Source organism: Marasmius oreades, chromosome 5 (assembly GCF_018924745.1).
Source record: "Marasmius oreades isolate 03SP1 chromosome 5, whole genome shotgun sequence".
NCBI classification, from domain to species: Eukaryota; Fungi; Basidiomycota; class Agaricomycetes; order Agaricales; family Marasmiaceae; genus Marasmius; species Marasmius oreades.
The window spans coordinates 4025239-4051762 of NC_057327.1; the positions used below are offsets into that span (position 1 = coordinate 4025239).

Consider the following 26524-nt stretch of genomic DNA (forward strand, 5'->3'; position numbering starts at 1 on the left):
ATTTGACTTGCCAAATCCGGTAATAGGTCCATGGCACTCCGGAGTCCCGACCCGGGAATCCCCACCGGCGCCGGACAATATGTAAGCAGCTTCAACGTCGTCTATCACATCCATCACACATCGCTCCTCATCGTCTCCCTCGTTCAATGATGGGTTCTCGCAACCACTCAAACTATGGCAGCCCTGACATGAACGTGAACTCGCAATATGGTCCTCAACCGGGGCAACCTCAACAGCCTGCCTTCCATCCAAGGTATATGACGATGTTGGCCGCTGAGATGAAGATGTATACAGGAGAAGTCATGCGATTTCAGGACGAAATACGGAGGTTGAAATTGTGAGTTGCTCTAGTTTTTTGCTTCTGGCCTCTACTTACCTCTTACATAGCGAAATCGACGAACTCAAAGCATGGAAAGAACGTGAAATCGTCGGTCTACCAACCGCTTGGCTACCTCCATCGCTTCAGCCTGCTCTTCCTGCTCCACCGGAAGTAGATGCAGCAGAACAACCACCGGAAGATTACGAACCTACCAGACCAGCTTGGAGGACAGTGCATAAGAAGCCTGCGAGGAAACCGAAGCAAAAAGCGATTGGTGCCGCTTCTCCACCACCATCGACTAGTCCAGCACCAGCAGCCAGTCCTCCTCCTCTCGCTATGCCAGGAGGCTTTGAAACGTCTGGATGGGCGCAATGGAGACGTGAGCCTTGTGGTGTGTGTCATTGGTATACGCTAACGGATCCTAGCTCATCCTGCGTACTCGCCTGCTCCAATGAGCACAACACCTACATCGCCGTTTTATGGTGGAAGAAGCGGACCGAAACCAGGCTTGTTTGGTGCGTTTGTCGCTCCTGGCTGCCTTCACGATTTAGCTTTATTGACTCTGGTTTGTTCTCCTGTTTGTAGGTCCCGAAGACGAATGAGATCATTTATCCTCCATTCCTCGCATATCTCCTCTCGATCCACCATTTTGCATATCCTATTGCTTTGCATGTACACCTTCCTGGAGCCGTCTCCTTACATCCCTCATGTATCCCGTTACACATCTGCATATTCCGAATTCACGCCACCCTCTTGGCTTATCTGACATACTCTCTTGTTTATCTGCTCAATCTACAAACTGTACTCTTACCCCTTATTCTAATTCAATTCTTGACTGTCACTCCAAACTAGCCATTCCGTCGTCGATGCTTTGTGCATGCGTAGGAACAAACCGAAAACCTCCCGAGTTGAAAATCATATCAATTTATGTGAGTCATCGGTTTTTCATTTCCGTTTTGCTTGTACATGAAGTTTACGATCAACTTTTGTTCCTTTTAGCCCTGCTGGAATGAAGTGGTTGTAAAGTGTTGGTCATTTTCGTCGCCCAGCGCTATTCACATCCATCCAGATCGCCTTCGAGCTTTGTGACTGCGTCAATTCCAATACCAATATCTCATCCTGATCTTTTATTCCGTGTCCCGCAGGTTGCCTGCTAATGTCTCAGAACCACAAAAACGGAGCCGCAAGTGGAGCAAGAAGAGCAAGAAAGACAATGAAAAGTGTCTTGCGGCCTGCTCGTATAAGATTCGAAGCACGGTCAGCAGAAACAATCGCGTCTTCGTTCATATGTTCACCTTTACCCCCAAGTTCGTAACCCCAATCGTGGTCATCGTAGCACTCACGACTCAGGAGCAAAGGGCTTGTTGGCGGGTCTTTGGATGTTCTGTCCTACTGTCCTTGGAGGTATAGAGACTTGAGGGTGGGAAATATTACAGGATATGATGTCTTTTATCGATTTATCAGGCTTCTGTTCTACGCCGAACACCGGGTTGTATCATAACTCATCCATTTCAGTTTTAGCGAAACGGAACGGGCAAAACTTACATCCTCGATTGACTTGATCGGACAGTTCGCTATGGTTGAAAACGGCACGATGATATTCTCAAGCGGTCTGCCTTAGTTCGGATTATGTACGTTTCCTTTCCTTCTCTTTCCCTTCTTTTTGTTCTAAAGAACGAACTAGAGCTAGTCTCTGTTTTCGCCAACTACCCAGATCGTATCTGTTCATCAATCCTTCTTTCCCTCCGACATTGAATGAATAGCGTGCAAAAACACTGACGCGGTTTCGAGGGAATTCGACACCTCTCCGGTCTATGGACTACGTAAATAGTCCTATTTGGAAGCGACGTACAGGGAAACCTTGCGATGGTCCTATTGTGTTGTTGGGAATGTTCAAGGATACTAGTGAAGAGCCGGTTGTGGGTCGATAGGTTGTTTCAAATTTTTCTCGTCTCCCCGTGGCCATCGTTACTTAAGAGAGTCGTTGAAGTTCGGTTCGCTGTACACGGGGCGCTATTGAGAGATCAAGAAGACCCGGAATCCTTCGAACCTGAGGAGGTCCTAAGGATGATGGGACCCTGAACGATGTCACTATTCCGTTCGCTTTCGTATCTTCCTTTTAAGTTGTTAACTCTCCTTGATACCAGATAGAGTATGTCCAGGCAGCCATCTGGCTTCGACACCCCTTTGGTTTGCTATGGCTTCCTTATCGTCATGTTTTGATGTCGGACGATCCAAAGGGTCCCAAATGATGTTGACTTGAGTAAGACCTTGTTTTTTCTGATGGGATTCCTGGATTATTAGTGTCGATTGAGTCTTACTATTACCGGTAACGCTCCTCTGACATGATCCTATATCTATAGCATATATACACCGCTGTAGCTTAACCTAGTCTTCTCATGAAGACGTTGTGGTTTCCGTCGATCGCATCCGTTATAACTATGAGAAGGTTGAAAACTTGAAGGGTATCTTACTGCTGTGAATAGTCCTAGAGTCCCTTCACCATCCCTTGACGAGACGTATAACCGCGTAAACACGACTAAGAACGCTCTGTACCCCTCAAATGCCGTCGGGGAAACTAATCCAATAAGCCTCTGTTCCCCCGAAGTGCCCGACGTGGTTTGTAGTCACGTGCTGGTATTTTTCCCATGGCCCAAACTTTAAATCTCTTCAACCACTTTTCAACCTTGACCCGCATCCTCAGTGTAGGTGTTCAGCATCGTTTCTGACTTCTCCGGAAGCTCGACCCATTCAACACTTGTACTACTTGTACACTTTTCCTACCCGAGTTACCGTCCTCACACAACCTCAAACTCACGATTCCCAATTCCTCACAGCCACCCTCTACAAGCTCGTGACTATGCCCGCACCGCGTCGTGCCAGGACCCCCCTCTCTCTCCCACTCTTGCAGTCCGACACCGAAAGCGACGACAATGCCAGTCCCGGTCCCAAAATCCCCAGACCCGAAAATGCATGGATGATATTCCGGAAGAGCAAGGCCAAATCCGTTCGAATGGAGATTGTAGCCAAGCTCAAGCAAGAGGCGAGAGTGAAGGGCTTGACAAAACATGGCGTGAAAAGCAATGTTATCACTGGGAAGGTTTCCTCGAAGATCGGAAAGATGTGGGGGGCGATGAGTGACGAAGAGAAGAAGCCTTTTTGGATCTTACAACGACAGAAGGAGATGGAGCACAACATTAAATATCCAGGCTATACTTTTAAGCCGAGGCGAAACAAAGCTGGGACGAAGGCGACGACGACGAGGAAAGGGAAAGGAAAGGCTTGCGCTGCGGTACCTTCCACTGAGAGCTCTTCTGCTCTCGCGATCATGGTACCTCCTCCCCTTCCTCGAATCCCAGCTACGTACACTACTTCCGCTTACGGTCTTCACGGCGGCGCGATTTCAAACGGGTTTTACGGCGCGTCCCGGGTACCCGGTGCGCCGCCTTCTCGTACTACCACCACATCTCCATCTGTGTCCCGTGTAACACCTGATAACGAGTATCACCTTGTGTATCTTCCCTTCGGAATTCCAGCAACGCAGGTGAGTTATTATGGTCATCCTGAAGAACGTACAGGGTCAACGGTGGAGTATCAGGTAATGATCTTTTAACACCGTAAAATATCGCTGACTATCACACCCATTTCTAGAACTACTACCCGAACTACTACCCCGCCAGAGAATCATATCCTCGACACGCCGGGTACTTGACCAGTCCTTATTTTCCGAGCGACAAGCCTCAATATTCCGAATACGAGACCGGAGTCAGCGGAGCGTCAAGCCTTGTGCAAGAAAAGCTACACGGAGAAGGCAACGTTCCCTTTCACGTAAGTCAAACCAATGCATATCCTTGATTACCCTTACTGATTCTATTCACAGGAAACGCCTGAATCGCCTTGGGATCTTGACGCTCCCGTTCCGGACGCAGCTGAAGTTGAGGTTTCGTTGGCTAATCTACGAAAGCAGCTTCCATCGAAGTTGTATCAGGAGTGGTCGGATGCTGTTCTTGCCTCGTATTCCGGTGTCAACCGGGAGTGAATGCGCTCCCTTACTGACTGTCCTACTTATTGTTCGACACTCAAGGTTCATGATCACCTCCGTAGGTTATTATGTGAGTACTTACAGTACGCGCTCATGCATGTATGTTCATCTCGTACTTCTCGAATATCATTTAGTTAATCGAATAAAATATCTGGTATATGTAAGGCATTGCTTCGTATACTAAGCAACTCGAGCCCTTCGCACCAGTAGTCCAATGAACGCCGTCATGTGGTGTGATGTGTCTTTGGCGGCTACAACATTATCGCGGGGATTTCCAATCCTTCCACTGCGGCCCACGAGAAAGGAGCAGTAAGTGCGGACCAAAATGTGTCTGGTTTGATGGAAAGTCAGTACGGAATCTCTTGGAAGTCGAGTCAAATGTCAGGAAACCAGAGATGTATTTACTCACAATGTTCCTTATCTGAGTTTTGCACGGTCGTTGAGGTTTCTTGGAGAGGAGTTCGGTCAGGAAAAGTGAACATGAACGAGGACCGTGTGCTTGCTCACCTCGTTCCTGAACCTGTGTATCGTAGAAGAATGTGTCTAACGATAGATCCTCTGCATCCAAGTCAAAGGCTTTTCCGAGTTGAGTGAGAAAGAAGAACCGTAAATGGAGTAATGGAAGGGGCTCACCGGTTTTGTCATCTTGAAATTGTTCAAGCCGGCTTGATTTTGGCTGGATGACCTTCCAGGCGGGGTATCCTATGTATTGCGCGAGATCTGTAGTGGTCGGGTCAAATCCTCTATCGAGTTGCCACTGGTGGATGTTCTTGTACGTTTCAGTAGGCCAGGATACAACTTGTTTGATCCACGCTCTGAAGCGCAGTACAGTGGGTAGTCCAAGGCTTCGGCATTTGCGTTTAGACATGCGGGTTCGTCCCTTCCGATCAAAAGACCAGAAATGGCGACAGATGCGTGAATATCCCACTATGGGAGGGGTGGGAAGAACGAAAAGGTAAATCTGTGGGACATTTCGACGTCGTTCACATTTAACATGAGAGCGTTCGATTGGTATCAGCAACTCAGTCCACGGACTCTCAAGATCTGAAAGTAGTCAGCCTTGAAAAGGGTTGATGTAAAGAAAGGAACACAAGAAAACTCACACAATTTGGAAAGATCTTGATCTAATGAGATCCCGCATTTGTGGAAAAGGCTCGAAGCTTGGGAGAGCCAGGCTTCTTGGTAGTCCCACCAGTTGGGGCAGATATACACATTGGGACATGCCCATGGACCCGAGTGCAAGCAATCTTGAAGGCAGAATCTAGGAATTAGATCAATCACTGGACGACTTCACGTTTTACTTATCGATGTACCTTGTTGTTCCATCTGAGATTAGTTGTGCATCTCCGAGGCACCCTTGATTGCTCTCTCCTTGCCAAAAGATAGGTCCTACTGCGATTATGGAGCTCGTCAAATCCGAGAGGATGGTTGGTCTAGAGCGGATATTTTCCTCATGCTCATACCCGGTGAATTCACCAACGCCAAGCGTATGAACAACGTTGTTCTCCAGTTGCCTATTCAATGGCAATTGAGAGAGGTAGCGCCGGAAGATTTGACCTTGGAGAAAGTCAACGCTCAATGGCACATCAACGGCGAAGCCAACGTGCAGTCGTGACGGCCATTTGGGCCCCTTGAGTCCACGAATAACAGTTCCTCGCTCAGGATCGAGCCAAAGAGAGAATGGATCGGTACATTTCAATGTTCTCTAAGCAAAGTCCGTTTCATTGGTATTACTGATCACACGAAGATCACATCTGCGACTCACCGCTACCGTGTAAATGTAAGCTTTGCCTAAAGTTTGAGTTCTATCCCAAACATGAGCGACGGGCACGAGCTCTGCGTCAACATCTCAGCCTCATCTGATTGAAAGGATGATAAGAGCTCATACCGCCATGGAATATTAACCAAGGGACCTTCGATCGATTGAGACCTAAGAGTTGCATGGTATCCACGGTCCTGTTCTCCCCCATCAATTGAGTGACGGAAACAGAATGGGTTTCTCAACAGACCGTGTTCTTGAAAAGCGGCTAAAATCTTCTTCCAAGCCTAAAAGATACATCTGTCATCAAACAACGGCTGAGCCACGGAATGGTCAACACTTACCTGTGTCGCTTTCGATCCGGTGTATTGAACAGCTGTGAACACGGAACCGGCTCGTTCACGATGCAGTTTCACAGCATATATTATCCTCTCCTCTTCCTTCGCATCTCTGTTCCTTTCCCTTGGCCTTGGAGAGCTGTCTCTATGGATCTCACGCAGAAGACGTAAATCGCCTGTTGGGACTGATAGGTACTATAGACCTTGTTAGTGGTTGCAAGCTCCACATGAAACATGAACTTACTTCATCATATGGTGTCTGGGGAAGCTTCTTCTTTTTACCGGAAAGAATACGAGTGATATTCACTTGATTTCCTTGAATGTGATTGAACGTGCCCCCTTCAATTGTAAAGTCCGAGGAATGGACAAAAGACATCGCCTAATCGAGTGTGTTGTGTTAGCGAGAAAGAGGGTCGAGGAGGAATGGGAGATGAATGGGAGGAAAATGCTGTGCGGCGTGTGCGGCGTGCAAACAGCGTGACATCCAAAATCATTACGTGAAGTTCTCGTCATGAGGTCAGTCCGGTTGGAAGTAATGAATGAGGAGATGCCTTCTGTCCCGGTGGGACTCGTTAAAAAGGGACGGCAACCTTCCACAACGTGTGACTTCCAAATTATGAAGGGAGAATAGAAATACGCACTTGGGGAGGTTCGGGCTTCGGTTAGTTTCACTTGATAACTACACCAGTAAGTAGTTCATTGTTCGGTGTTCATCACCATGATATCAAGCGATCGAACATTCACGTTCTTCAATAGTGCCGCCCATAGCTGCACCTGCAGAGCCTCCGAGACTATTTCCGACAAAGGACGAGCGCTGAGGTCAACATTTAGAAGGTATGTGATGAAAGAAAATGTGTACGAAGGACTGGTACGGTCCGGTGATTTCACTGGTCGGTATCAACCAGCCTAAGATGGAAAACAAAAACAAAGCGTACGAGGTGAAATGACCTAAGTCATGATTTCAGAAATTGCGAAAATACGCTATCGCGCCAAGTACGTCCATAAACACCGTAGTTTCCATCTTTCTTTGTGAAGCTTTGACCCTTGATTAACTTCATGAACATGCGAACTCTGTGGCGATAATCGGCTAAGCAAGCGCCACTCGGGTAATGGGCGGTTATAATGTCGGACATGATTGACATTCAAACTCCGACTCCCATCCGAAGTAATCCGAGCGTTATAGACTAGCGGCTATGAGCGGAGTTTCAATATTGCTGAGCGCTCCGACCCTGCCGAGTCCGAGACGCAGAGGTCGCTTGTTCACGGAATTAATCCAATACTTAGGATGAGGCGCTGTGGTCGCTGTGCCGCCTGAATCATCATGATGGTGAGAGAACAACCCAGTCGATTCTCCGAATGGCAGCACACAGCAAATTGACGTAAATGGCGTTATTCCTTATGGAGCACGCAATGCCACAACAAGCATCATTGTTTGCAACGAGAATAAATTGGGGGAAACCGACGGTCAAATGATTTACACTGTATAGAAGAGGAAACGTGCTAGAAATGGTGTGAAATATCTGTTGTGAGATAGATAGATATTCTGAATGTTTAGTAATCCGAGGCTACGAAGTCGTGGTACTTATGACAGGGAGGATGTGTCAGAGTGCGGACGCACGGACTTAGCCTTCCCGCCGCCGGACAATCATTAATCATGATCCGTCGTGCACGTGGGGAAAAGCATTAGGAAGTCAGAATTAAGTACAAGTTCCCGTTACGCCAGCGATTGCTTCCAGGCCGTTTCCCAGACCACTCTTTAACGGGTTTACAATGACGAGCAGTCGATTCACGGTTCTGAAGGGTTCTAGTAGGCTTATCGTCCTGACTCTTTTTTATTTCGCTGCCTCCATCATTCTCGCTTCTTTCTTCCAGTGATCATCATTGCTAGCACCGTGCAGAAAACCGTACGATCAATTCGAGCAGTTGTTCCGACTTCCCTGTATCCTGCCGAGCGCATATCGCCGTTTGATTTCACGCTTCGCCGATGTTCCACCGCTCTGTTCGGTTTGGAGGGAAAACGGAGGAGCTTAGGTTAGACGAGGACTCGGAAAGACTTGTCATTTTAGCATCCTGTCACTGGTTCCCTACATTCTAAGCAATCAGATCCAGACACTGCTCGTATGTCCCAAATATACCGCCACCGCGGTCTCGTCACAACCGGGACTTCTTCCCCTCCCCACCCCTACCGCAGGAGGTACTCCTTTTGGTGGGCAGTACCTTTCATATCGACGAGAGGGAATACAGTGAGCGCTTTTACTTGGCTGGTTCTCTTTGAGATTCGGGTAGGGTTAGATCTCGGTATCTCTTGCAGAAGAACAGGCTAAGTGCTAGTAGACCAGTGCGAATCGAGTGCAGCGGATCCAATGAATCGTGAATTTTGTTCTTCCGCGTCCGTTCATGCGATGTTCCACATTTACCCGGCGAATGTTATATTTTTCGTCCCATCCTTCATCCCGAACCTGCCTACATTCTGACGAGCACCATTGATCTCGGACAACTTACTCTTTGGGTTCGCCTTCTTTTAGCGTGCGACAACCTGACCCCCTGGCCTCACTTTGGTCTCGGCAGGGACACCCGAGCCTTAGTCCCTGATTCAGATTTTGAACTACCTTGTTCTCGCTAGTCTGTAATCTTTAAGGTCTGGGAGTCGGTATTCTTTCCGATATTTGTTAGGTCCCAATTATCGCCATACTCGGGGGCTCCGTGGGCTTTTGGCAGGACCCACTTAGCATCTTCATGCGCCCACCATCCCGTTGGATGTCAGAAACCGTAGAACATACCAATCAAAGGTCAAACGTGCGAGGATGAGTACTTTGAGGCAACCAGTACGGACCGTTACCCTGATCATGCGACCCAACAGTTCTATCGATAGAGCTGTCCGAACTTCGATGAGCTAGTTCATCGTTCCAAAATGGCATAGGAACTCAGTACTCAACACCGACCATACAAGTAAACAGCGCTTCTACTTAACACGTGCTCGGATTCTTCCACCGTTTTTTCTTTGTCGTGGCCCGTTGACAGTCATCGCAGGTCAAATGCTGAAGCACGAAACTCCGAGTGCTCGCACTCGAGATGAAACCTCAGCAGGACCTCACAGAGTCAGAATCAGATGATTATGATTTGTCTACCTCTGATTTCATAGCAAGAATAGGATTTGTGTTTTAAATAAATCCAATTCAGCACCATTCCTGCTACCCCGCATTGCAGTGCCGGGCGGCTAGGCCATGAGGAAACGAACAATGACATGGTCATGGGCGGCACGATTTGGATTCCGTTTGTGTTTCATTTCCTTTAAAATCAGTAAAAACGTGGCACATTCCGGCGGTTTCTTCCGGCAAGCTGTCAATGTGAACAAGCCTCAGCGCTCATCAATAGCGCCTACTGTAACTTGTTGCGTTCGAGCCGACATTTGACTGAAAGACTACTAACGTTTTCTGATTGAGCGAAAGATCTCAATGCAGGATTTGTTTTCGGGTAGGTTGCACCACCATCAATTCCGGGAGGAATGTGGGCCTCGATGGTTATTTGAACAAACCGAACAACCCGCTTTCTCACTTGGGCGGTGGTATGACCTGTACTTGGGAGAACGAGAAAGCAATGGAGTCGGCGGGGGTCCAGACCCGCTATGCTGCAATGTTCGTCAGGAATCAAAGAACAAAGTTGGCAGAGAACATGCACTGTGAGGAAGATGGAGTCGAGATTCGGTCTAGACTAGCCTAAGGATGCGGTACTACCACTGCAAAAGGCGGTTCGGATAGGTAATCAAAGATTCTTACAACACATCTTTGGTGTACTTCGCCTAATAAGTGCTCACTCGAAACCAAATATCATAGAAAGGGAGAACGCGAATGCCACCATTGATGTGGAGAGAATGAAACAGGAGATCATCACTTATCATATTTGCAAGTTTGCTTTACAAATATCAAATGAGGACGATAGGATTATGATCAATCTCTGCCTCGGTGGCGCATGAGGTCGGAAAAAACCCTGATAGAACAGAAGGCGAATATCAGAATGACCAGTACTAGTACGAGTTTTCAGTGACCAGGAGTCGCAATGACGAGGAAAACTGCGTCCGAGTTCCACGACGACACTTGGAAATCCGCGAGACCCGCAGTCAAACTTGCCATGCAACTGCCAGCACACAGATGGTAACCCTCGGTTGTCTGAGCGTCGCTTGTGGACCTACTTCGAGAAATTGAAACGGCACGTTCTGCAAAGTTGCTTTCCAGTCGAGAAATGATCAGGCGAGGCTGTCCAATTATTTTTAATTAATTCATGGTACGCTGAGAACCCGCGGACGAGTGAGTGAGTTGTGCTTACCCGCGCACCAGGTATGTATGTACGCACGATGAAACTCCACCGAACTCCTCCTCGACTTTTTTCGCTTAATCTGGAACGGAGTGTAATTGGTCCACATACAATTGATGTTTTGAATCCACGAGTACACCCGGTACTGAAACGGGTATCGGAGGAGCGGAAAATCATTACAGCCAGCATGGAGGAGTTCAGCACTCTTGATAATTCTTTCCGAGTTTGAGAAATCCTGAGCGGGTAGGGCGGTACTCTAAACTGCGCAAAAATCAATCCTGTAACAGAGCGATAAAACATAAACCCGTGCACGTGAGTGCTTGAATTTCCCGAGAATCATCCGCTGTTTAATCAAAAATCAAAGGTGCGGGGTCTCGCACCCGCATCCCTTGTGCATTCCGGTACTTTCGGCAGCTGAATAAAAGAAGTAACCGGCCACCCAGAGTGAAACTCGTGAAGGGGGCCGAGGAAGGGGTTGAGTTACCGAAGGTTCGTAGGTTTGAAGGTCAAATATCGCGCCATGCTATGTAGGAACAAGAGAGCTGGGTGTTCTATCTCGGGATGTGACTGGGAATGGCGTTTTCAGCCGTCTTTCGGACTTTAATGAATCAATGAAACGCACGAGTCTAGATGTCATCCCACGCATGATTCTACAAGGCCTGAATTTCCGCAGCCACCGGAACGTTCCCTGAAGGACGTCCCTCGGTTCAGCGCTGGGCTACGGGAGTATAGTTGATCGGTAGTATTCGATCCCATCAAAAAGGAACCGAAGGTAATGTCATGTACAGATAAGACCAAATCAGGATAGATAAGTAACAGATAACAGTCAGATTAGACAAGTCCACCGTCCCGACAGATAAACCTGGAAAGGGAAGAAACAACGGCGGTAAAAACATACATATACAGCGGTTTTTTTGTGACGTGTCATCCTGTTTCTTCCGAGGGGATCTGCTCACTTCTTTCTTGTTTCGTTCTCCGTCTGTCTTGTTTGCCTTTCATTTTTGACGGCGTATTCACGACAAATCCACAAGTTCAGAAATCCAGACTTCCGAGTCATTCAAGTTGCATTCAAGTTCAACTCCGTAATCCAGACTTTACAACCGTTCAACTCATGGCCAAGGTATCGGTAGCGTATTAAAAGAAAGGTGAGTTGCTGTGATTCGATGGACACATTCCAATTACTCACTATGCCCAAGGACGGCTACCTCAACTCTGCTTCCCGATGCTTCTCTCAGTTCCACCCGTATGCTGGTACTCGTCGTCGGACTCGCCAGAGTGGACCCACTCCCGATCTAACTCTCAATCTCGAATCCAACATCTCTCAGCAGGATCCTCAAGGCGAGTTTCGTTATCAACTCCTCATGGCGCAAAGGGAGCTCGTCAAAAAAGGGAATATTGTTACGTTCCGTCCAGAAACCATGTCATGGGATGTGTTGGATCGGTAAGTCTGTTTGTCGCTCATGGCCATCTTCTCATTTCACGTCTTTTGCAGCCCCATGAGAGTTCTCAAGTCAGGTGTCATGAAGACTGTTGCGCCTCCTAGCTATGAAGGGTCACCTGGCTATGAGGTCCCGGTTTGTCCTGATATCTTGAATGAATGGCGTACACGTGAAGAGTGCAAGATGAAGGTCACGGCAATTCACAAATTCGGCAAGACCAGATATCGGTACACTGGGGGACATCCACACTGTGTCTACGGCAGTAAGTCTCCATGTTTTTTTTCATGCGACATGCACGAGAAAACTTACTATTATATTTTAGTGGATATTCCGTATGATGGAGTCCAGACGATAGAACCGTATGAAGACGAGAACAGCGAGGATGAAATAGGTGAGCATGGCATCCAATCTTTTAGAGCATGCTTGATCAACCTGCTGATAGCGGCCACCCTGCTTTCTACCTCAGATGTTCTTTCAACTGCTCACTTCAATATGAGTCGGAGCAGTGCATCATCGGCCTCGTCTTCCCGAATTTCAAATTTTTTTTCTTCGCCTTCCTCGGCTACCAACTCGCCAATTACACAGTACTCGCCACATCAAGGCTCCTCCTCAGACTCCTCAACCTTTGGCACTTCGCCCAAGAAGTCACATGCCCCTTCACGGAAGAACTTCACAATTGAAGAAATGGAGTCTAGGAAAAATTACGGTTGGTCTTTCCCCCTCTTTTCTGCAACGGAATCCAGCTCAAATACTCTATCTAGACATGGAGCTTATGGTCCATCTTCGCCAATGCGAGGATGATGAAACTTTCATTGGTAAGAGTCAATGTGTCATCGTCTTTCCCGTTTCTGACAGTAGCGATTTCTAGGGTACCCTCACCTTCATCCTGCATGGCCCGGCACTGTCTCCAGTCAGCTCCATCCAAGGTTAAAGCTATACGACGATATGCACCCCAGTATCCTATTTATGCACATGGACTTTCACACAACTCCTTCTGGACACATCGTTCAGGACCTCAACAGTATAACTGGTGTTATCCCTGGCGCATTTCGGACTCTCGTCGAAACATCAAGAGTTTGTCCGTCTTGCGTATGTGAATACTCATCTGTAGCTTTTATGTCCCATATTCAAGAGGGACGTTGCTTGAACAGCTTCTCAGATAATATCGGTAAGTTCAAGTCGTCACGTCATCACTTTGTTAATAATTTCTCGCCAGTCCGCCAAGTTGTTTGTCCCGATCCTCATATCAACACCCGACTCTCCAACCTCCGTCAAACGCTTCCATCAGCAATTCGGAAGAAGGATGCTCTGCTGCCGACAACACTTGGTATTCTATTTGCCATGTGGAACTCCCGTCTCGGTCTACCGTTGGACCTTTGGATGATTGCACGTACTGCGGTTGTCACTTGCAAGGACTGTTTCCTTGTACGAACGTTCGATGCACATGAGGCTCACCAAACAAAGGATGGACTGTGTTCCATCTGCATAGCTTTGGGGGAGATGGGGGAGACGGAAAAGGAGGGACTGAGAGAGGAAGGGCTACGGGCATTGGTGCCCTATCTAGGCAAGGGTAAAAGACGCGTTGTTGACTAAATAAAAAAATTTCCTCTTTCACTTCATTCTCAGTGTGTCGGGACCTTCCCGGGACCTTCCCATATGTTTATAGTCTATAGTACCTTGTAATTTTCTTGACCTGAATGGGTTTCTTGTAATGTGCTGTATCCAGGCGTATAGCGTACCAATGGCCATGTAATGTCAACCGTAGTCACGTGAATGTATCAAGGCTTGCTTCCCGCACTCACCACGATTTATTTTTTTTCGGTGATTTTATTGTAAGCTCAGCTGTCACTCCTAAGGTGAGCTGATTCAGATATATACTCTTACTCGCCTCCTGAAGCTTGACAATTTTTTCCTCTGATTCAATTTTTGTTGTTCTCGAGAAATTAATGTTCTGATATCTCCCACACTTGTGCCGAATTTTTTTGGTGATTTTATTGCAAGCTCAGCTTTCACTCCTAAGGTGAACTGCTTCAGACAATGATTCTTACTGGCGTTCCGAGGGTTGACAATTTTTACCTCTGATTCAATTTTTGTCGTTCTCGAGAAATTCAATCAAAACAATAGATAGTCTAATTGAAGAACTTATTTACTGATTTCAGGTAACAAGATGTTCACTTTTCCTGTCCCTGTCTTAATTAGACCCTTTCCGACCTCTACCTGTTTATCTAAGGCCTGTCTCAACTTGGCCTCTGCACTCCGAGCCTTCTCCCACCTTTGATAAGCTTTCATATGAAGTTTGGGTTGCGTTTGCATATGAATTCCACCGAGGGCCGCAAGTGCATCTTCCGTCTTGATCTCAGCGGTGTACAATTTTTGTGCGCATTCTTGTAGCTTCTGATTGTGGGCTTTAATTTTTGCATCATCGTTCTTGAGGCTTTTAATTCGAGTATGATCTGAACGGTTATTAGCAGTGTGACTCAAACACACACATACCGTTCATGTAGAGTAGGAACTCACTCCTTTTCTTGAGACCTTTCAGAGCGTTCTCAAAGCTATGTTTTGAATTGTATGTCTCTTTAATCCCACTTTCCTCGAATGCCTATTTTTCGAGAGTGTGGTCGTCAACATAGGCTCAATGGCTAGAGAAGATAGGCAAACCTGAAGTGAACTTAGCTTGAGGAGATCAAACCGCATGGCCTTTTTGGTAGCACCAACAAGGGTGCATTGAACTCCTTCTCGATTGACATCACGATGTACCGCCTCCACTGTATTGGTAGAATGTGCTCGGGCAACCCATATATCGTATGGAATGTAACTACGCTCCCAACAGATAGCAGGAAAAACAAATGGCAATGATTCCTTGTCTGCGAGCCAATCTGTCAACATTTTGGCCACCGGTTCAGTGCTTGACATTGTATGGTAAGTAATTTAACATACCTGCCCCAGCTTTCCCACCCGTGACTCGGATGGCTTGAAGGGTCCCATCCCAGTCAGAATGTTTAAGACAAACTAAGCTCCGCATCAAGTTTCTAACCTCCTCCGAGACACGGGCAGCTCGGATATTTCGGCCCCAGTGAACTGTACAAAGCGAAAGAAACCGAGTGAGATGTTCATATGGGCCTAAATCAATCAGCCGTTTTGCAGGCTCGTGCAAGTCATACTTCTCCGGATGCTGTTGTGAGATTTCCTGCAACCGGAGGCCAATGCCTATTGTAATTGAAGAGGTGAGACCAACGTATATTTTCAAAAAAAAATTATCACCTAAAGCTTGCCCACGATCCTGATCAACCACCCAACTTAGAATAAATTGACCGGTCCTATAATCATTGATGTCCTCGCCATGAATGTGTCTGAACTGTAGGCCGCGGCCAATATCAGTTTTCAGCACCTCATCAACTGCAGCTAATGCAATGCAATGGGCTCTGGCATTTCGCCGGGTCAGGTAGACTCGACAAAATGTTACAGCTAGACAGGAGAATCAGACGGTTGCCAAAGAGTCTCGACAAACATAAGAAAATACCAGTGTTTGTGTCACGGTCAAGAGCCGCCAACTCAAATTCATAGAAAAAGAGTACGCGCTGGAATGCTATATCACTCTGTATGTCAGGAGCAGATGCTAGCCTCTGACTTCCTTCTGTAGTCATGCAGACCACCATTTTGAGGGTATTTCCTGTTTGACCAAGTACATCTGCCTCCGAAATCTCCTCAATGTCGTCATTGCCATGGCTCTCAATGGGAATTTCTCTAACAATACGTATGTAGCGATCACTTGTGTCCAGAAGTGAGTCTTGTTGTTTCTTGAGATAAAGCAGACCTAGTGGAACCACCACCGTAAAGCGTAAGTGAGATTTATTAATAAAGAAAGGTGTATCTCAATATCCTACCTTTCCATCCGGTACCCTCAGGAAAACTCTCTTTTTTTATAGCATCAATGTAGACCTTGAGATGACTTCGGTTCGAAAGTGAAATGTGGAGGTCAGAAATTGTCGGTGAGTGGAGCAACGGAAACCGGTCTTGAAAGTAAGCAATTACGGTTGGATGTCGAAGGAAACCGCGTGGTGTCAAGTCCGGTAGATCAGCGTCAAGCTTTCGGAGAAGGTCATTCAACTCGTAACAGACCAACGTAGGAGTTTTGTTGAGTCGGGGAATAGGGTGAGTATGAACTCCACGACTGACAACCAGTTGGAAAGGGCAGTCAGTTCGGTATTCCTCTAACGGTTCGTATTCCCTGAACGTGACAGCGCATTTAATGTGTTTCATGTGAGGCTGCTCGAGATGACCATCAGAAGATCGGTGGCTTTGAGCTGATACATATGAGTGAGAAACCGTTTAGTACTTGCAGTAATAAATACTCACGACAATAAGCTCTTTGAGACGACGTGTTAGTCATGTAATAGCATTCACTTCTGGGTCCATATCCGAGAACTTCAACATCTAACTCAATCCTTTCGATTTCGTCCTCATCCTCACATAAAACTGCCTCTAGATACTCCAAATTCAATGAGCTATTGGCAATAGTTGCATCAAAGAAGTGGTCCCGATTATGGACGGAATGATGTTCGCATCTGTAAGGCAATGGTCAGAAATCAGCCCCAGAAAAATGACCATACATCATACTTGACAACTGGAGTACCATTTAATAGGTACGTGAACTCAAATCGGCCATCACATCGTCCTTCTGTAGTTATACGCCCTCTCTGAACCAATACTTGCTGCTCAAGCCGGCTCAACCGAGACATTCTTTCTGCTGCATTGAGTTGAGTCGGCTCATGAGCAATAGACCGACATCCGCTTCGGACAAGAGCTGCTAGATAAGCAGAAGTACGAGCAAAGGTGTCCTTTGCCGGTGAAGCTGACTCGAGACGCTGCAAGCGCTCTCGCTGGAGGATTTCCTGCAAAACTTCTTTCGTAGCATACGAATGGGAGGCTGATTCAATGGAATCCTGTGGATAGTACGGGCATGTTTTCACACCTTGGCCTTTGTCATGCATGTGAGGAACGTTTATTGTAAAGTAATCTAATCTACGTACAGGTTGAATGTCGTACCGTACAGGGCACAGGTTGCCCCGTTTGAGAACTAACCAACAAGTGTATCATACTTGGACATCTATCAATCCCACGAGGGTCTCCCCGAGAGTAGGCGAAATCGTTGGCTCGATTATACCAGTATTCGGGATCCAGCTCAAACAAATGACCAACCGCGTGGTCAGAGGTGGAGCCAGTCTCCGGGTATTCTACAGTTGCGGCGAGGGGGTAGCGGTACACTCTGGAAAGCGTAGTCTTCCTGTTCAACCACAAGTTTTCATGAATGAGCTGCCTGTCAGTGTTGTCCAAGTGCGCAGGAAGGTCCAGACTTGGGCTTGGAGAGCTGCAACGAGCAGAATCAATGCGCGGATTGGTGTCATTGGACGGCCTCGGGGCGGAAGGGGCTGGATTCAAAAGGTCTTGTAGCGTAAGGCGAGGCATTTGGGATGCAGTCGTTGCACGAGTAAGTGAAGGAGTATTAGCCCAGAAAACCAAGGAGGCGGGTACTCACGAAGACTGTCCTCAAACGCTAATAGCTACATCTGAGACTTCAAGCCCGAAAAAACCGCTTCGATCTCCTCCTCATTAGCAGACGTCCTCGGCGAAGGTGTTTGAGTTAATGCAATAAGTCAACTTTCGTTGTTGTTAATGTAGGTAGAAGCCCGTCTGAATTAGAGAAGAGTCAGATAAATGGACAAGAGGGCATGTAGAAGGACGGCTAGAAACGTACGGATACGTGAATTAGTTCGATCTGCGGTGCAAGTCTGCTCTGGAGATGGCAGAGAAAAAGCTTCGAAGACAAACGGAGCCTTGACGACACGTATGAGCACGTAACAGTGACATATTGTCACAAAAATGTTGTTGCTGACGGAGGATATCCGGACCACACATGTTTATCTACGGCGAGACCCCGCTATCTATGTCAGAGGAAGGAAAGAAGCATCGATTGGCAGCTTTACGGGAACTGGACCTGGATCGAATACTACCGATCGACTCGCCACCGCTGGGCTACTTATAATCTGAAGAGTCATGGCTGTCAACCAAGAGCTACAGAGACATTGGGGTTAACGTTAATCGGTCGTTACAGTCACCAGGACGGAATTGCTTACTGGATACGCCCAATTCCGAAGTCACGGAAGCATGTACATCTCCATCTCCTTGACTAACAGCAGTGCATTTTCCCGGTTACTAGTCCGACTAGGCGACTGGAATGTAGCCTCGAAGCGGGATTCAAAATTAAACGGGTTCATGGATGGATGACAGACATCCTCGAAGATCCGCAGTGAAATGAACCGGTTCTCTATTTGCAATTGGTAGTGAAGCAGGCACAAGTCTAACCCTACCGACGGTACATAGCCTATGCGAGGTTTCGGTGTGAAGGCAGTACTCGAGTCGGGAGTCGGGGCTCGGCTTCCAGGGGCTACTATCGATAAGTGTTTTGAAGAAGAGTATTGCAAGGAAGAGTCGCAGGGAATCAATCCAAAGCCAAATCCTGTTGGAAAGAACCATGTTTGTGGCAAGTAGGAAACAAAGCTCAGTCATGCTGACGAGAGCCCAGTCAACACGTGATAATGTGCGAATTACTTTCCAATTCGAGAGCGGAGTTTGAAAAAATTTTCTGTACGGCTCCGTCACCCTAATCATTTGTCGCTGCCAGCACTGCTTAAATTTTCTCCCTCCTCGTTGTCCGTTACCTCAACGACAACCTTCTCAACAGCAACAAAGACTTGCAAATTATTGCTTTCTTGTCGATCTACTAGTAGTCGACGAAAACTAGTCAAATCTAGAGAAAAACAACATGGCGTACGTCTGCTTGAAAATCTTCTATGAGCTGCTGTCGGACTGACGAGCCTTTTTGAATCCCTCTTTCTGATATCCATCGTTCTGATTCTGTCAATCGGCCAAATTTTCTTGTTTCAACGAACCTCTATATCGCCAAATCGATCGACCGACATCGGATGATTTTCTGCACGGATTTTAACCTCGCATCGGGCTTAATGGCGCTATGATGGCTGGGATCTATAGAGAAGAACAACTTCAAGACGTTCCAGAGAGCGAGATTGAGTCCAACTGGGACCAGATCGTCGACAAGTGTGTTTGTTATCCCGAAGCGAAAACATCCTGATCTAATCGATTTCTCAGCTTCGACAACATGGATTTGAAACCGGAGCTGCTGCGTGGTATCTATGCTTATGGGTGCGTTCTATCAGCTCTCCATCAGTTCAGGATCGCTGACATACTCTCCTCTTACTCGCCGCCCGCATTTTGGTTTTGTCTTAATCAGTTTCGAACGCCCTTCAGCCATCCAACAGCGTGCCATCGTTCCTGTCGTCAAAGGCCACGACGTAATTGCACAAGCCCAGTCTGGTACTGGTAAAACGGCTACGTTCTCCATCTCCATTCTCCAGCAGGTGGGTCAATTCTCTCACCCTCTCCTCGCACACTTCTGATTTGTTAAACTTTCATTGTCAGCTTGATATGTCCATCAAGGGAACACAAGCTCTCATCCTTGCTCCAACTCGCGAGCTCGCTCAACAAATCCAAAAAGTCGTCATCGCCCTCGGTGATTACATGAATATCGAATGCCATGCATGTGTCGGAGGAACGAACGTAAGAGAAGATATGGCGAAGCTTCAGGAAGGTGCGGTCGTGTGCTCTTGCTTGGCTTCGATCGGTGGCTGACTGAACCTGTTCTCTTTAGGTGTCCACGTAGTTGTCGGCACACCAGGCCGCGTATTCGATATGATCAACAGGCGCGCCTTGAAGTCAGATACTATCAAGATCTTCTGTTTGGATGAGGCCGATGAGATGCTGAGCCGTGGTTTCAAGGACCAGATTTACGAAGGTCCGTTGTCTGTGCTCACAGTTGCCTCTTCGCCTCTTTAACCTCCTCTTCCAGTCTTCCAACTCCTTCCTCAAGACACCCAAGTTGTCCTGCTGTCCGCCACCATGCCCGCCGATGTCCTTGAAGTGACAAAGAAGTTCATGAGGGACCCCGTTCGTATCCTGGTCAAGAGAGACGAACTTACGCTTGAAGGTATCAAACAGTTCTACATAGCTGTGGAGAAGGAGGAGTGGAAGTTGGATACACTTTGCGATCTATACGAGACTGTGACGATCACTCAGGCAGTCATCTTCTGCAATACGAGGCGCAAGGTCGATTGGTTGACAGACAAGATGCACGGGAGGGAGTTTACGGTGTCTGCTATGGTCAGCTCCTTCATCTAGTTCTCTACATGTTCTGATCTCGACATCCTCATAGCACGGTGACATGGAGCAAAAGCAACGGGAAGTTTTGATGAAAGAATTCAGATCTGGGTCTTCCCGTGTCCTCATCACGACCGACTTGCTCGCGCGCGGTATTGACGTACAGCAAGTATCGCTGGTGATCAATTATGATTTGCCCACGAACAGGGAGAACTACATTCACCGTATTGGTCGTGGCGGACGATTCGGAAGGAAGGGAGTTGCAATCAACTTTGTCACTACGGATGACGTGCGCATGTTGAGAGATATTGAACGTGAGTTTGCCTTGTTTCTCTTTTGCCGTTGATGCCATTTCTTTGTCATTGTCACTTGTTCTTCCGTCCACTCCATCGCCGGCGCCTGTGCTAGGCTTCTCCCACTCTTTTCCCTTCCATTCATTTCATCGCGTGTTTGGCTGTTCGGTTACGGACCTTATCTTCTTTCTATTTATTTCCGTTTGATGAATGGTGGCCTGACCTGTTTATACCACTCGCAACAGAGTTTTACAACACCCAGATTGACGAAATGCCTCTGAATGTTGCGTAAGTATCAATTTTATCCATCATATTACATCCAGTGCTCACTTCTTCGATCTGCTGTAGCGATCTCATTTGAAATCAGCGTGGTCTTAGTGCCTTTCTCTTGTTCGCAGAGGCACTACCCTTCCTTTCCCTCGTATTTTCGCTTTAACTTACTCCCATGCTATGTCTTCCTTCGTTGTTTTCATATTTGCCTAGTCTTATGTGTTTACGTTCATGAAATCTTTTGTTGCGCATGGTTCCGCTTGTTCTTCCCTGAACAACTTCCGTTATGCGGCACCTACAGACACACACTCTGCCCCTCCCGCTCATACCCCCCCTGAAACATGTAACGCCGCCTTACCCTTCCTCATCCCCGCCCCGCCGCTTGTTTCTTTCTGTTTTCTCATTTGCTGATGACTAGATGTAAGAGTAGTGTACGCGTTTCTATTTCCGCTTTCCTTTACCAATGTCTGTTACTACTTGGATTTTACGAGGCGTTGTGGTTACATGTTGTATGTAGGCGTTGGGATACAAAAATGACAGGTGAATTCTGTTCAGCCCATTGGAGGGCGGGAGAGGGAATACTCGAAAGGCGTAGTTGACGGCTTACAGCAGATGGCTGTGATGCCGTGATGCTCATTTCCCCGGACAAAGGCTGTGGCCTCAACCGACACAGCCTTTTGCAGTTTTTCGAACCGGTTTGAGATCACGGTTGGTTCATTCATTGGGAATATATATATAAGACGCCCCGACATCTCTTGTGATTGTTACTCACACTCTCACCTTTACTCCTTTCTGACGCGTCAAGCATACAGAAGAGCCGGTCATTACTCGGTCTTCCGTCCTTCACCGTTGTACCTTCAAACCACTTCACTTTGACACACTTGACACAAAGTGATGTCCTGTGTCGGAATTGCAGTCATGGTAAGGACCTTCAATCATTCATACTGTTTACCCATCTTAGGACTAATCTATTTTCCGGTACTTATAGTCTTCACCTTATCACCAGTTGTCAATCCACACAATGTCTTACCACTCCCATCGACATGGTTCTCGATCCTCTCAAGGACACAGTTCCTCGTCTGCTCGTTCATCTCCCACCAGCGGAGCAAAACCTCCGACACTACTCACTGCGCCCTCGCCACTCTCCGCTCCTCTTTCATTGGCTTCATCGTCATCTGCCGGCGGGCCATCGTCATCACGTTTACATCCCCCTTCCCGAGGCACAGTCCTTCAGGCTCACTCACACCATGTCCAACCAGCCCAAGCTAATGAAATCTCCCCTCATCTATTCATTTCCGACCTCGCCTTCGCCGAAAACCCAACATTACTATCAACACATCGTATAACACACATCCTTTCCGTTCTCCCCGAACGAATAAACATCCCCTCCGATCGCCACCTCACACGAATGCAAATCTGCGTCGAAGACTTCCCGTTTGCCGAGTTAGCTGCACATCTACCCACTACCACGAAGTTCATTCGAGATGGATTACGCAGCTATGGTGGAGAAGGAAGGGTTCTCATTCACTGCGCAGAGGGAATAAGTAGAAGCGTGAGTGTGGTAGCAGCGTTTCTGATGGCGCAGTATGGGTGGACTCCTGGCGAGGCTATTGCGTTCATTAAGGAGAAAAGAAAGGTGGCGAATCCGAATTTTGGGTTCATAAAGCAGTTGTATGAATATGGGAGGGAGTCGTTAGGGATGAGGGGATTGACTGATGGGATGTAGAATCCCCGCGGAGAGGAAAAAGATCAAACTTCCCAAAAAGATGAGACGAAGGAAACGACTATTCCCCCCGTGGTCGGATAGTTCATGATCATCATCGCTCCCTTTTTTGGTTCATTTCATTCAAGATACCCTTCCGCACGCATCGACAACTTCTTTCCTGTACAACTTACTCGTATATACATCACAACGTGCTTCTGATGTTTCTTTTCTGTATACTTTGGGGGCTATCATTATTGTCTTCGATGTTCTTTTTTTCACGTGTACATATATTTTTCAAAGTCGTTGGGTCCTCTTACTGTATCGTGTATAGATACTTATCCTTAAAGTACGGTGGTTATGGTTATATATATTATCGATTGTCGTCGTTAATGAATATTGAATACTGAATACTAATACGTCTTCCCTGGTCAAAGACTGATTGAGTAAGTGGCGGGTGACGCTGTTATGTTCAACCCGTTATAAAGTTACATTCATCATAATCAACCATCACTTCGGGAGCCCCAACGTTGCCCAAAGTTGGCCAAATGGCTTGTTGGTTCACCATTGCTTAACGACACCATACGTGTTCAGATTATCTACACAACGCGGCCGGGTCCAGTGCGATGGCATATGTATGTATTAGCAGAAAATCTCCCTCAGTCTCTGCATGGGATTGACTCCGGGTGCTGAAACCTGCCCTCGTCAAAAAAGCTACACGAAGTAGGTACGCGTAACGCAGGTCCGACTCTCTGCTCCAACGATATCGTTTCGAAACGCCGCCGCATATCGGGCAACTGTACAGGTGACGTTGACACATTTGTAAATTGTTCCGCTGGGAAAGTAAGTACTTAGACTTAGGCGGATACTACTGGTTCTAGGCCTGTGCGAGTATCCCGCTGCTTCCCTACCTGCGGATGGAAGTTTTTGTGAATGTTAGGAGCTTTGTGCTTCGGCCGCTGGTGGCTACCCTTGATCGTAAATGTAACGAGTTCCACTTGAAACACTGCCTTTGCCAGGTTCACTCAGTGAAGCACGCCTCGGATTGATCGAAGGGAGACGGACCTTTTGTAGGTCATTGTAGGCGCGTTTTCTCGGCTGATTGGTCCGATTTTCCGAGGATGATATCTGAGCTCCAGTGTATAATAAAGCCTCGGGGTTTCCACCAACTCCTACAGGTTCCACGACTTGACTAGGAACTTTTGCCGTCTAAACCGCCTCAGACTGACCGGGTGAATCAGGTTTCGCCACCGGAACGAGCTAAGCACCTGTCATCATCCTCAGCGTCCCTGCAGCCCCAAAAATCGCATTAAATATAGATGTACTTATTGTACAACGGCGTGTTACTGGCGACACGGGGTCGATGAACACTCCGTAAAGACAATTCATATCACGGACGGACTCGCATGAGTTGGGACGAGTGAACAGACGAATCATATCGGAACGGAATTGAAAGTACTCAAAATACGGCGAGGTGGGAAGCCACGTACACGGTTGACCCATAGTCTAAGCCGGCTAGAATGGGAGAAAACAGGGGTAGAGTAGAGACCTGTTGTATGAAGGGGTTCATCCCGTCGAGTCTAAAATGTCTCATTCATTGACATTAGCAGAAGGTACCCACAGGAGCCACAGGAGGCGTCATGCTGACCTGAAACAGGGCGATACTTTTAATTTGCCGAGTAATAATATCTATCCATTGCGAGGGTCAGGTTTTGCAGGGAGATATGTATGCCGCGCTTCAAAGAGATTACAGTAGGATGAGCCAGTAAGAAGAGGCCGACTCGGAGGTAGGACCCGGGCTAGACGGAAGTTTGGGCAATCACCAGAGCATCACATCGGGCATGTAGGTGCTGAGCGCTGAACTGAAAAATTTAGCCTACAGGTACTCGATTCAGTATCTCCAAAAAGATTAGGCTTTTTGACTTCGTAGGTGGCCAACGAAATCGATAAGAGGTTACTTATAGGAGAGACTCGGGAGACTTCAAGGGAAAACGCCCGCGTAGACCAGCGACAAGTGTTCGAAAAAATTGTCTGTGTTTCCCAAGAACATAAATCTTGAGGAGTAACTCTGGTAGAAAAACCGATGTAGTAAGTGATCTGTGCGGGTGCCAACTCGCTCGCTTTCCTCTCCACTGGAACAATCCCAAACTCGAAGCTGGGGTTCTTGAAGAGAGCTGTGTCGCAGGATTGCACGAGAGTCAATAGATTTGCTAAGTCCAACGGATTGTTTTCAGGGTTCCGTAGACGATCAAGAGTGAGTGTTGCCCTTCGAAACTTGAACAGCACATGACTATTACGACAAGCACACGGCATACTCCGGTCACACTACCTCGCTCCATCGGGGCAAGTCATACCGCTCCTTCTCGCTCCGTCATCGCGAGCCATCCGCTTCTTCTCCATACCGGTGTGGCGTTACAGGCGGGCTTCAAATTGACCTTCGACTCGTATGACTGAAACTGTGCTAACACGCTTGAAAGGGAGTATTCAAACGGTTACAAACAGGCCCTGAAAGCAGAGCAGTGGGGATTCTAGACCTTGTTGATCAGTTTGCTTGCTTGGGTTTAAGAAAACCCAATTTCCTCCACATTCTTCCCAGATCCACTCAAAATAAGAATTCTAAACACTGCTGTAGCACTGCATTACATGAACTAGGTTTCGGTTAGGTTTCAGCCTCGAGATCGCCCTCCACAATGCTATGCTTTCTTAGTGGCCCTCGGATTGTCTGACCAGATTTGAGAGCCGGTACCGGTTCATCTCTTTCGGGTCCACGAAAATGCGGGGAATGCAAACCGTTTATTATTATTATCGCTGCGATGCTCCGCGTGCCGAGTCCACCTCGAGGAACGATCAATCATCAACTGCGGTAGAGATGGCTACGATTTCCCTGCACAATCAGTCCAAAATAGCCTGACAGCCCTTTTCCTCTAGACTCACGGTCCGACTTCCATCATTCACGATTGACAGTTCGTGACTCTTAAAATCCCAACGTGATCGCAACTATGGCGCAACTTTCTCAAGGGCGAACTTGAAAGCCGTTCAATGGCTTTATATTTCCCGCGCAACCGAATGTCGCACAAAGGGGGGGATGTCAATCCGGTGAGTCTTTTTCTGCGACCAGGAGTCACATGACAAAGAAACCAGGTATGTCATCGATTCAGGCTTCTTTGAACTTTCATACTCATCCCTCGAAATAGGCTTTAACAAGCTGTCAATGCGAGTCGTGCCATCCAAATTCATCTCAATCAGATCCCAGCACCTCAACAAGTCAAGTGCCTCTCCTCAGTGCAATGTCATCGGCTGAAACGTACACGTTGGATTAGATTTTAGCAAGATGATAGCGATAGCCGGACTGCTCCTGCCTAGAGTTACAGTACTCTTGCAGTCGTTGGAGACTTACCCACTGGTTGTTTCAAGGTCGCTTCGAAAGCAATCGCTGTGAGCAGACATAGTTCTGTTTTTATCTTGGTACTTGTTTGTCGCTTCACTCAAGAGCTCGACTGAGCTACAATATTCGTTCAGACAGATCTAACAGCTGCCAGTGTAATGAAAGACTACCGTTGTAAGAAGTAACACTCTGCATCACCCAAACATCTTGACCTTGAACTTGTCGCCAATCAACGGTGCTTAGAGCGACCCTTCGACGACTGTTGGCAGAGTCCATGTCCATGTCACAGTACCGTTAATGGGCGCGCATGTCCTCGTGGAACGAAAGTTACCTGCCCGTCCTGACCGACATGGAGCTCGCCGCTCGGCAAATAGGTGGCTCGTCGGGAAGACTCTGGTCTCTTGGAAAAAAACTATGGATAGTCAAGATGTTGT

At 47.4% G+C, this 26524-nt stretch overlaps 7 protein-coding genes across 8 annotated transcripts; 5 read left to right on the plus strand and 2 right to left on the minus strand.

Moving 5' to 3' along the window:
* Positions 1 to 95: 95 nt before the first annotated feature.
* Positions 96 to 1167, plus strand: E1B28_009437 (uncharacterized protein). 2 transcript variants are annotated; one of them, XM_043154333.1, is made up of 4 exons: positions 96 to 337; positions 388 to 698; positions 745 to 834; positions 905 to 1167. In XM_043154333.1, exons 1-4 carry the CDS (start codon positions 147 to 149, stop codon positions 919 to 921), a joined length of 609 nt encoding a protein of 202 aa, XP_043009624.1. In that variant the 5' UTR covers positions 96 to 146; the 3' UTR covers positions 922 to 1167. The 2 variants fall into 2 exon arrangements, with proteins under 2 accessions (XP_043009624.1, XP_043009625.1); XM_043154334.1 differs by having other exon boundaries at positions 388 to 834; positions 905 to 1164.
* A 1843-nt stretch (positions 1168 to 3010) lies between these two features.
* Positions 3011 to 4358, plus strand: E1B28_009438 (uncharacterized protein; the record flags this gene model as incomplete). The annotated part of the gene is made up of 3 exons (XM_043154335.1): positions 3011 to 3917; positions 3971 to 4147; positions 4200 to 4358. The coding sequence occupies exons 1-3, from the start codon at positions 3180 to 3182 to the stop codon at positions 4356 to 4358; spliced, it is 1074 nt and encodes a 357-aa protein (XP_043009626.1). The 5' UTR covers positions 3011 to 3179.
* Positions 4359 to 4612: 254 nt separating this feature from the next.
* Positions 4613 to 6834, minus strand: E1B28_009439 (uncharacterized protein; the record flags this gene model as incomplete). Its single annotated transcript, XM_043154336.1, has 11 exons — positions 4613 to 4692; positions 4771 to 4809; positions 4869 to 4937; positions 4995 to 5405; positions 5465 to 5622; positions 5675 to 6066; positions 6127 to 6197; positions 6250 to 6291; positions 6371 to 6407; positions 6465 to 6653; positions 6703 to 6834. 11 exons carry the CDS (start codon positions 6832 to 6834, stop codon positions 4613 to 4615), a joined length of 1620 nt encoding a protein of 539 aa, XP_043009627.1.
* A 4853-nt stretch (positions 6835 to 11687) lies between these two features.
* On the plus strand, positions 11688 to 14005 carry E1B28_009440 (uncharacterized protein). Its single transcript, XM_043154337.1, has 8 exons — positions 11688 to 11914; positions 11966 to 12210; positions 12262 to 12470; positions 12531 to 12599; positions 12675 to 12914; positions 12970 to 13023; positions 13077 to 13376; positions 13425 to 14005. Exons 2-8 carry the CDS (start codon positions 12131 to 12133, stop codon positions 13799 to 13801), a joined length of 1329 nt encoding a protein of 442 aa, XP_043009628.1. The 5' UTR covers positions 11688 to 11914; positions 11966 to 12130; the 3' UTR covers positions 13802 to 14005.
* Positions 14006 to 14350: 345 nt separating this feature from the next.
* E1B28_009441 (uncharacterized protein) lies at positions 14351 to 17674 on the minus strand (the record flags this gene model as incomplete). Its single annotated transcript, XM_043154338.1, has 10 exons — positions 14351 to 14661; positions 14702 to 14807; positions 14867 to 15084; positions 15146 to 15415; positions 15470 to 15673; positions 15729 to 16022; positions 16093 to 16512; positions 16565 to 16773; positions 16826 to 17186; positions 17239 to 17674. 10 exons carry the CDS (start codon positions 17672 to 17674, stop codon positions 14351 to 14353), a joined length of 2829 nt encoding a protein of 942 aa, XP_043009629.1.
* A 1189-nt stretch (positions 17675 to 18863) lies between these two features.
* TIF1 (translation initiation factor eIF4A) lies at positions 18864 to 21561 on the plus strand. The gene is made up of 10 exons (XM_043154339.1): positions 18864 to 19036; positions 19259 to 19324; positions 19376 to 19429; positions 19518 to 19644; positions 19706 to 19874; positions 19935 to 20078; positions 20133 to 20443; positions 20496 to 20754; positions 20979 to 21021; positions 21082 to 21561. Exons 1-10 carry the CDS (start codon positions 19032 to 19034, stop codon positions 21092 to 21094), a joined length of 1191 nt encoding a protein of 396 aa, XP_043009630.1. The 5' UTR covers positions 18864 to 19031; the 3' UTR covers positions 21095 to 21561.
* Positions 21562 to 21769: 208 nt separating this feature from the next.
* E1B28_009443 (uncharacterized protein) lies at positions 21770 to 23136 on the plus strand. Its single transcript, XM_043154340.1, has 2 exons — positions 21770 to 21924; positions 21992 to 23136. The coding sequence occupies exons 1-2, from the start codon at positions 21898 to 21900 to the stop codon at positions 22727 to 22729; spliced, it is 765 nt and encodes a 254-aa protein (XP_043009631.1). The 5' UTR covers positions 21770 to 21897; the 3' UTR covers positions 22730 to 23136.
* The last annotated feature ends 3388 nt before the right edge of the window (positions 23137 to 26524 follow it).

Bases quoted from the DNA above. Each gene is read 5' to 3' on its own strand.
- TIF1 (XM_043154339.1), top strand. The intron at 19,430-19,517 runs GTGCGTTCTATC...TGTCTTAATCAG, and splicing joins CGTGGTATCTATGCTTATGG to TTTCGAACGCCCTTCAGCCA. The intron at 20,079-20,132 runs GTCCGTTGTCTG...CTCCTCTTCCAG, and splicing joins CAAGGACCAGATTTACGAAG to TCTTCCAACTCCTTCCTCAA.
- E1B28_009440 (XM_043154337.1), top strand. From the start codon at position 12,131: ATGGCGCAAAGGGAGCTCGTCAAAAAAGGGAATATTGTTACGTTCCGT. The intron at 12,211-12,261 runs GTAAGTCTGTTT...CGTCTTTTGCAG, and splicing joins TCATGGGATGTGTTGGATCG to CCCCATGAGAGTTCTCAAGT. The intron at 12,915-12,969 runs GTTGGTCTTTCC...TACTCTATCTAG, and splicing joins GGAGTCTAGGAAAAATTACG to ACATGGAGCTTATGGTCCAT.
- E1B28_009437 (XM_043154334.1), top strand. From the start codon at position 147: ATGATGGGTTCTCGCAACCACTCAAACTATGGCAGCCCTGACATGAAC. The intron at 338-387 runs GTGAGTTGCTCT...CCTCTTACATAG, and splicing joins GAAATACGGAGGTTGAAATT to CGAAATCGACGAACTCAAAG. The intron at 835-904 runs GTGCGTTTGTCG...TCCTGTTTGTAG, and splicing joins ACCGAAACCAGGCTTGTTTG to GTCCCGAAGACGAATGAGAT.
- E1B28_009443 (XM_043154340.1), top strand. From the start codon at position 21,898: ATGTCCTGTGTCGGAATTGCAGTCATG. The intron at 21,925-21,991 runs GTAAGGACCTTC...CGGTACTTATAG, and splicing joins GTGTCGGAATTGCAGTCATG to TCTTCACCTTATCACCAGTT.